Source organism: Tiliqua scincoides, chromosome 5 (genome assembly GCF_035046505.1).
Source record: "Tiliqua scincoides isolate rTilSci1 chromosome 5, rTilSci1.hap2, whole genome shotgun sequence".
In the NCBI taxonomy this organism is placed as follows: domain Eukaryota; kingdom Metazoa; phylum Chordata; class Lepidosauria; order Squamata; family Scincidae; genus Tiliqua; species Tiliqua scincoides.
In genome coordinates, this window is record NC_089825.1 from 42874608 (window position 1) to 42884454 (window position 9847).

At 40.9% G+C, this 9847-nt stretch overlaps 1 protein-coding gene across 1 annotated transcript in view; it reads right to left on the bottom strand.

Annotated features, from left to right (window-relative positions):
• Positions 1–6632, bottom strand: part of ZNF385D (zinc finger protein 385D) — a 392444-nt gene extending 385812 nt beyond the window's left edge. Inside the window, 1 exon segment of the mRNA XM_066628214.1 lies at positions 6365–6632. Coding sequence (XP_066484311.1) covers positions 6365–6632 — 268 coding nt within the window.
• Positions 6633–9847: the final 3215 nt, after the last annotated feature.

Genomic DNA, 9847 nt, shown 5'->3' on the forward strand with positions numbered 1-9847 from the left:
CAGAAGCTGGAAAGAAGTCATAATCATTACAAATATGGAACTAATGAGACAAGCAAAATTACAGTGGAATTCTCTCCATCCTGGAACAATTTAAGAAGGCAAAGTATCAAGTGCAGCTGGTCTTACCCCCCCCCCCCCAAAATACTTCGGGTGCCACACACATGGTGAAGTGAAAAATAGCAGACTATGACCTCTTTTTAACTTTACAACCTAGCAGGTGGAATGCAATCTTTTCTTTGACCTCTTGCATGAAACAGATGATGTATTTTTGATAGACATCTGTGTGTTTGGTGAGTCACAAGTTATTCCACTTGTATTTTACAGACAATTCAGTATAAAGAAAAACAAATAGGATACAATTAGATAATCAAGAATTTATTAAAACAGTGTTTCCCAAACTGTGAGTCGGGAACCATCAGTGGGTCATGACCTGATTGTTGTTGGGTCATGAAACTGATCCACACATTCGCATTTACTCAAGTATATGCAAACATGCCTTGTGTAGATCTCAATGTAGCTCAAAGGTGAGGCGAAGGGGAGTGCAAGGTCACCAGAATGCTCCTGATCCTATGAATGTGGAGCTCAAGAAATGCTCCAGAAAGCACCCTCCCATAGTAAAAAGGATAAAAACAAGAGGCTTGAGTTGGTAAGGTGAAACTTTTCATTAGTCTCATAGAGATAGGTGGGTCCTGATAGTGTGTCCTGATTTTAAAAAGTGGGTCCCGGTGCTAAAACATTTGGAAACCACTGTATTAAAACAATCAAATATTGGAGATCCTGGGGAGATTGCTGCCTTCCCCCCTCCCCTACAACAACTTATAGTGCTCCCAACTTCCTTGTAGGAGTTTGGGAAGTACTGGTTTAGGTACAAATTGTACATCCAAATGACATGCACCTTTGGAGTACAGTACTACTGACAGAGTTAAAATATGTTTCAGCTCAAGGCTTTCATCAGCAGCTAGGACAGTATGCTATACAGATTACTCCAGAAGTCACTGATGTGGGACAAATACTCTTGCTTCCACACCCTTAAAAGATACTAGAGGTTTATAGATATACATTGTTTTATATATACTTATTACCTGAATCACCTCTGCAAATTCATGAATGCATTACTGATCTTGCTAGACAATTTATGCCATGAAGGCATAAATACTTGACACAAATTTTTCACAAGAATTTTAAGCTATTACATGAGTTGTTCAGGCTTAAGGCCTCTCTCTACAATTATATATTAAAAGAAAGCTAAATAAATATTTGAACAGTTGCAGTGGCACAGCTAAAGCATCTAACACCTGGGAGTGCAAAATTTTTTTAACACCACCCGATACCACCACCACCCCAAATTTTAACACCACCCCATACAACATCTTAGAGGCCTCTGAAAGGCACTTCACCAAAGGTCCCTCACCAAAGACTACTGAAAAAACTCCATAGTCAGGGAATTTGAGGGCAGGTCCTTTCATGGATTGAGAACTGGTTGAATACCAGGAAACAGAGAGTGGGTATCAATGGGCAATTTTCACAATGGAGAGAGGTGAAAAGTGGTGTGCCCCAAGGATATGTCCTGGGACCGGTGCTTTTCAACCTCTTCATAAATGACCTGGAGACAGGGGTGAGCAGTGAGGTGGCTAAGTTTACAGACGACACCAAACTTTTCCAAGTGGTGAAGACCAAAAGTTATTGTGAGGAGCTCCAGAAGGATCTCTCCAAATTGGCAGAATGGGCAGCAAAATGGCAGATGCACTTCAATGTCAGTAAGTGTAAAGTCATGCACATTGGGGCAAAAAAAATCAAAACTTCACATACAGGCTAATGGGTTCTGAGCTGACTGTGACAGATCAGGAGAGAGAACTTGGGGGGTGGTGGACAGGTCAATGAAAGCGTCGACCCAATGTGCAGCAGCAGTGACAAGTTTCTGGAGGAAAAAATCCATTACGGGTTACAAGCCATGATGTGTATGTGCAACCTCCTGATTTTAGAAATGGGCTATGTCAGATGCAAGGGAAGGCACCAGGATGCAGGTCTCTTGTTATCTGGTGTGCTCCCTGGGGCATTTGGCGGACCACTGTGAGATACAGGAAGCTGGATTAGATGGGCCTATGGCCTTATCCAGTGGGGCTGTTCTTATGTTCACTTCTGCTTTTTGGAAAAAATCAGAAGTACCTTTCAGAGACCTCAAGGAGTCCTTCTGAGGCCCGAGTAGTGAGGCCTTCTGAGGCCCTGAGTACCATGCCTTGAGGGGGTGTCTTAGAGGTGTCCAAAAGACATTTCCAGTTTTTGGCAAAAACCGAAAACTCAAGGTATGGTACCTAGAGCAATGTAACCCCCTGCAGCCCCCTTAGCTAGGCCACTGGTTGAATGATACACAAACTAAACATTAACAAGAATACCTATTACCAAATGTCCTTTTCAGAACACATGTAATTCTGTGCACGGGTGCACAGAACTAAGGGTGCACGGACTGAGTGCAGTGGATAATGGCAGAGCTCTAACATTTGACATAAATGGAAAAGAGATCCAAGGATGAAGGTGCAACTGCAGGATGCCATGTATCTAAATAAAAGAAATGAAAAGGTTGCAGACAACATACCCACTAGTCACATATCCGCAGACAGAGCAAAAATATTAAGTCTTAGGGAACAATACCAACCAGGTCTAACTCAGAAATAAGTCCTATTGTGTTCATTGGGCTTACTCTCAGGAAAGTGTGGTTAGGATTACAGCCTTAGGCTGCAATCATTTTAAACATTTTAGCACCAGGATCCACTTTTTAGAATGACAATCTATCAGAACATACTGGAAGTGATGTCATTAACCTGGAAGTGATGTCATGGTCAGAAGTGACACCAATTTAGGCTTCAAACCTAAGTCGAGACCAGCCAAAGTTCCCATTACACAGTGCCCTTGAGCTGTTATTTTGCATTGCTTGGAATTCCAGCTTGGAAGTCAAAGCAGAACACAGGCTTGGATTCTTCTCCAACCACACAGCCCTACCCCCTTTCCAGCATCCCATCTTCCCACCTATTCAGGGCAAAGACTCTCTTCCTCTAGGAGCCCGCCCCTGCCCAGTAGCCCTGCAACCTGTATTTTCAAAGACAAAATTGGCTCGCAATCCACTAGTGGATTCTAACTCACAGTTTGAGAAGTGCTGCTCTAGGAAGTTCAATCAAAATCATAGCCAGTCATTTTGTTTTTGTTCTGTCCTTCATGTGGTGTTCTCCTTCTTGGATAGATCTAAAAGTCTTGTGTTATCTTTGTGGAAGTATTCAATAGGATAGCAAGCCAGTGCCTAGCTACCAGAATCAACTGTTTACAGTAGCCTGGAAGAGAATCAAAAAGCAGGTAGAGTTGACTAGCCCATGGACACCGTTTGAAAGTCATTATTTGTTGGTAGGAAAAAAAAAAAAAGAACGGGAGCTGGAGCTTGGAATACTTATAAGGTGACAAGTATTTTTTTCTTGCTAGGAAAAGGAAGCTCATTCAAGGAGTAGGAATAAAATTAAACACAAGCGGGAAATGAGTTTCAAGAGTGAAAAGTTGAATAGAACAATCTATGGACCAGGGAACAATGCTGCACACAGAGAACAGCCAGAATAGAGCAATTATATTTTGGGAGGTATCAGCAGAAGCACAATTATCACTGCCAAATACCTCAATTATCCAAGCCATTGTATATTGAGGCTGTCAGTTCATTGCCTAGGATACTCCCCAGATAAGTTGCTAAGCTGCTTCAACAACAGATTCAAATGTAAAACTTTATTATCTCGGTGCATTTTTTTCTTCCTTCGAAAATACTGATGGTTTCCATTCAGGCTGGAAATACTTTGGAACTACCTACAGTTGACCCAATACAATATACTGCTATGAAGCTGCAGAGGAACAAAGTTATAACAGACAGGCTTAGCAAGTACATGGTGACTATGAAGTATTTTTACTTGATCCTTCCTCTACCAGTATTCCTACCACTTAATGTACAACATTGACTGAAATGCAGTTTTGTTTTTATCTTAGCAGTAAGTCATTTGCTAAAGCGTGATTTATGCTGAGGGCAGGATATTTTTCACTTAGTTTCAAAAAGTCAAAGCATTGTCTCCAAAGTGATGCATGCTTCCATCACTAAGATTCCTTATAACCCAATAAACACTTCACATCTGAACTAGGGCTAAAATACATAGACTTCCAATTCAATTTTTGGATTGAAAATAATGCCTTCTTGGGATAGAAATATTTCCTGCAAAAATGCTTTAATGAAATATGCTTACAATCTCATTCACTGTCATAATTTTGTTGCTGCTCCTTTAATAACATCTTGTTTGTTGCCTAATTTCTGCTGCTTTCTTCTTTCTGAATTAATCACATGGACAATTCCAACCAGTCTGGAAATACACAAACCGGTTGCTATCGCAACATAGCCAATAAAAGTTGTCTACAGGATCATGTGGGTTAGGGCAAAGCCAACTGCATGCCAACTGAAAACAAAGCCAATTCACTGCACAATCCTATGCATGTCTAATCAGACCTAAACCCTACTGAGTACAATGAAATCTACTTGCATGTAAGCATGACTGAGATTGCCAACATCCCAGAAAGACAGGAAAACATTTGATGTAAAGGCATTGCTGAAAAATAAAGAAGAGGATATTTGTTTTGACCTCACCAAAAACATTTCTCAAACGCTTAGCCCAAAATTCAAGCCAGTGTAACTCATAATTAGATAATGTAAAGACACCTGCCTCTTTGTACCACAATCAGCTTTGGTATTTGACACCTAGGGCACAATCCAAGCCCAGTCTTCAACCTGCGCAAGTCCCTTGCATCAGCCCAGAAGTGTTGCAAATGGGCCGTAAGGCTCATTTGCATCTCCTTGTGTGCCAGAGACTCTGGCAAGAGGGGTTGGAGGGGGTGGAACAGGGGTGTTTCCAGGTAGGAGGAAGATGGAATGGTGAGTGCACCTAGCCCAGGAGGAGGGTAAGGCTGGCCTGGTGTTAGGATGCAGTCTAACACCCCTCCTGAGCAGCCCGACATTATGAGGGAGGGTGACCAATACCCAACTCTTAATCTTCTCTTCCCTTCCTACATTGCTTTGTCAAAGCATGGTGAGTATGGGAGAGCAGAAGGTTGCCACTGCTGTCAGTGACTTTTTCCCCCCACTCCTCCTCCATTGTTTCTGCAAAGAGTAGATAATTCAAGGAGGATCCAAGGAACTCCCAGAACCTCTCTACATGGTCAGTTTTGAAGAAGCAATGACGGCAGAGGAGATGGAAAAGGTGGCAATTGGAGATGAGGCATGTATGTGCAGATATGCAAACAAACAAAAAGGGAAGGCAAAATGGGGATATCAATGCAGGTACCAGTTCAGCTTCAATCAAGACTGCATCCACTTCCTGCCAAATGACAAGCTTCATTATACTGCACTAGTTGAAGCTTCAAGGCCAGACCCACAGGGATGACACAGTAAAAATCTAGCCCGGAAGTTAGAAGAGCATATATTGCTTTTGTCAGTTCTTTCTTCTTCAGATAAACAGCCAGAAAGAAATTGTAGCTGCCAAAAAAAGGACACATGGTAAAATGCCAGCTAACTCTTTCTAATTAATAAAATATATAATTATTTGAGCCATAATTTCTGTTGCTTTAAAACAGGGGTGCCCAAACCCCGGCCCTGGGGCCACATGCGGCCCTCAAGGGCTCTCAATGCAGCCCTGAGGGAGCCCCCAGTCTCCAATGAGCCTCTGGCCCTCCGGATATTTGTTGGAGCCCACACTGGGCCAATGCAACTGCTCTCAGTGTGAGGGCGACTGTTTGACCTCTCATGTGAGCTGTGGGATGCGGGCTTCCTCCATTGCTTGCAGGTTCACGTCTGCAATGCAGTAGTGGCAGCAAAAGAAAGGCCAGCCTTGCTTTGTGCAAGGTCTTTTATAGGCCTTGAGCTATTGCAAAACCTTCATTCATTCATATGAGTTCATCTTTAATATATTCATTTATGTAAACTTACGTAAATTTATTCAAATTTTAAATGTAAATTAATTCTTTTCCCCCCAGCCCCCAACACAGTGTCGGAGAGATGATGTGGCCCTCCTGCCAAAAACTTTGGACACCCCTGCTTTAAAAGGTCACATATTTACTATTTTCCAGTAACCATTTCTCAACCGTTTAAAAAATGCTGTATTTTGCATTACTTTTTAAAAATAATATACAAGGCATTAAAAGAAAATCACTATTAAAACCCTGATTGAACAAAGAGAAAAAGGAAGATAAACCAAAACCATGTCAAAGAAAAAGAGATGCAAACACTATTTCAGAATAATACCTTTCAAACTTTCACAAATAAACTTGGTAGACATAAATAAGACGGGAAACTTACCATGATCATTTTTGAGATTTCCATTACTGAGCTGTTTTAATCTTTTCTGGTGAGATTTCCCATTATAGTGGATCTGTGCCTGAGCAGCAGAGTTCAACTGAATGTTGCACACACTGCATAAAGTAAAACAGGTATGTTTCTTCTCCTTTTCTTTCTTTTCCTCACTGTCATCAAGTGATAATTCTATCTCTCTTTCATGCAAACAAGTGAAATCTGCAGTATATGGAACTTTGTCTTGGGATGCATTAGGGCTCCAGGGTTTCTTCATAGTTTCTAAGTAAAGATAAGGGGGGGGGGGAAACAGGAACCAAGATGAGTGGTGCACAAACACTGATCATCCAAGATTACAACTTTTCAAAACCTAACAGTTGCACTCAGGGTCCATTTGTATAATTGTATGTCCACCCGATAACTGTGACTCTCATGTGATAACATGGTTGATTATGTGTTCGGTCAGCCCAAGACTTGATTATTGAGGCATGCCAAATGCTGCTTCCCCTTACCCAATAATGTGCCAGCTTCTGCTCCTCCCACTCTCCCAATGTTCTAGCTCAGCTCTTTCCCATATCTTGAAAATGTGTTCTCTTCTGTCATTTGCAGATGAGTTCCTAGGTGAGGACAAAGTGCTTACTTCTGGTCATCACCTGCTTATGACATCACTTCCTGCTTAATGATGTCACTTCCAGCCCTCAATCCACTGTGGATTGATAACTGTATGAAAGAGTTTGACATCCCTGCTCCAAGTGGCCACTTTCTATGCTACAATAAGATCCAGTAGCCACAGAATATGTGCCTGTTCACCATAACTAGGTGCCCTAGGATGCTCTAGGTGTGATGTCATATGCACCAGGTGCCACTGCAAACATTGTTATCCTTGCCAACTGACCATAGTGGACAACTAGAGCATTAGAGAGGGCCAAATTTGTCTCCAAAGGGTCAAATAAAATGTGATGTTAAACACATAACTGTCTAGCCATTCTTTTCTTTCCTTTATTTTTTTAAAAGCATCCATCAGATCAGACCCACTTTGCATTTGAACTGGGGGGGACCATTTACTCCATCTCTCCTGCACCTTTTTCCAGAAGAAAATTGCTGCTATTCCTGCAATATAACAGATAGAAAGTTGCTATGGGAACTACTAGTAGCTTCAGTCCTAGGGCAAATTGCAGTTTTAATAAAGATAGTATCAAGAAAAGTCATGGGGGGGGGGAGAGTTCATAGCCAAGTACTGTGATCCCAATCTGGATCAGACCTCCCCCAGGCTACTTGTTTAAAAAGATGACAAGACAATAGTGGGTTTAATGTCACACTTGCAGCATATGCACTAATTGGCTGGGGAACCTCCTTAACACGCCCACAGTGAATTGCAGAAAACATTTGTGCCTCTACAAGCTCCACTGACGTTCTGACAAGAGCAGAACTACTTGACTGTTCTCCACTCTGACTTGAAAAAATCTTTGCAGTAAACCGTGAAAAAGAAAATTCACTTTTCTATGGTTCAAATTACTTCCATAAACCAAAAAACAAAGCAGAATAAAAGCAAAAATGTCTTCAGATTTTATTCCGAATTCCTCACTTTTTTCCCAAAGAGTAAATATTTTCCAGAGGAAGACAGCAAGGATTTCCTGTCTGTCAGATCTGGGTGAAGAAACAGCAACATCTACGTTCTGTCAAAAGAATATTGTTAAAGAAATGGAAGGCTCACAAAAAACAGTGGTTGTGAGAGCACACTCCTTAGATGCTGCCGGTAATGCAACAATATCAGAACTTCTCGTTTATATTTATGTTTCCAGCAACAATGTATCTTCTGTATTGAGAACATTCCCCACTAGAGAGCAGTATGAATTTAAAATTACAAACTCCTCTCTCTCTCTCTCTCTCTCTCTCTGCACGTGTGTGTGTGTGTGTGTGTGTGTGTGTGTGTGTAAACAGCCATAACAAATGTTTTATTTATATAGGGCTACAATTATATAAATCTTTTCTGACCTTTGCACTCATGTCAAATACTAAGTAATATAGACTATAAATTATGTTAACATTGTGGTTACCATAAGCTGAACAGAAGATGTACATAAATACTGGTGACGGTGCATATCACTTGCACGCATGGAGAATACATACAAGTGGATGACCTAAACAGGCAATGCTCAGTAAATACGCAAGACATAGCTTCCAATTGTCCACTGCATATTGTTATACATACAAAGTTAACATGGTCATTAATCCACATGTTCCGGCATCACTTGGAAACAATGTGTATCAATTTTTTAAATGTTCTATTTATCTCATTTATGCTTTCATATATAGTCATGTGTCACTTAGTAACATTCTGACAAGCGACAGCCTGCATATGTGACTGCCACCACTGGTCTGGCTGCCATTAATTATTTATTATTACTATTATTATTATTATTATTATTATTAACTGTATTTAATTACACCACTTTTCATCTTCTCCCATACAGACAAAGAGGTTCAGAGATAGCTTCTTTTGGCTCTCACCCAAAAGAGCTCTGCTTAGCTTGTCATGGTCTTGCTGCCCCTGGGGTTTCCAGTGATCTTGAACAGGCAACCTTCAGGCATAATGGCAGCTCTACCCTCTAGCCTAGACCTCCTGCCTATATATTATAAAGTCTATAATAAATTTTATTTACATAACTAAGATTCTATAGACCTTGACTGTGAATTTTGGGCCATGCAAAAAATGTTTCCAATTTTTTGCCATAGGGCAGCTCCTATGGCCAGTCCTAATTTGAACACCCCTCCTGCTGAAGTTTTGACTATTATGCATTATTAACAGGCACAGGACTTAGGTGTCAGGAGTGAGTCCTCAACTGATAATTTTATTTTAAAAAGTGAACTATTCCCTATTTTTGCTGTTTTTCAGCTCTAGTAATCGTCTAGCCCTACATGTCTACCCTATATGCCATCATAAAACTACTGCAGACACTTGCCTATAAGTCGACCCCACAGATAAGTCAAGGACAAGTTTTGAGCCAACAATCATGGAATTTTCTATGACCCTTGGATAAGTCGGGCATTAAACTTAGGGGGGTGTCTGACTATAGTTTTGTCTGATTTTACTTGAGGTCAGATCCTGAAAAATAACCTACCACTAATTGTTACCTAAGAACTGTAGTCTCTAATTTATTAAAAACATAGTAAAAGATCATAAGATAGATTTTTATTCTTTTTTAAATTCTGGTCTTCACCACTTTTTTGTAAACACTATCAGAGTGAGTGCACCAACCAACCTGGTATTCATATACTCCCAGGGACACTCAACAGGACCTTTAGGGGTACTTGAAAAAGAATGGAATAATGGCAGAAAAAGGCAGGCCGTGCTCCAGCATGCACAGCCTGGAAGGGAGGTAGCTAGTTGGCTGTGAAAGCCCCACCAATAGCTAGTTTTTGGTCATCAATTCATGTATGAACCAGTGATTGAAAACCAGCACAGTAAAAAAGCTGAAACATAATATGGAA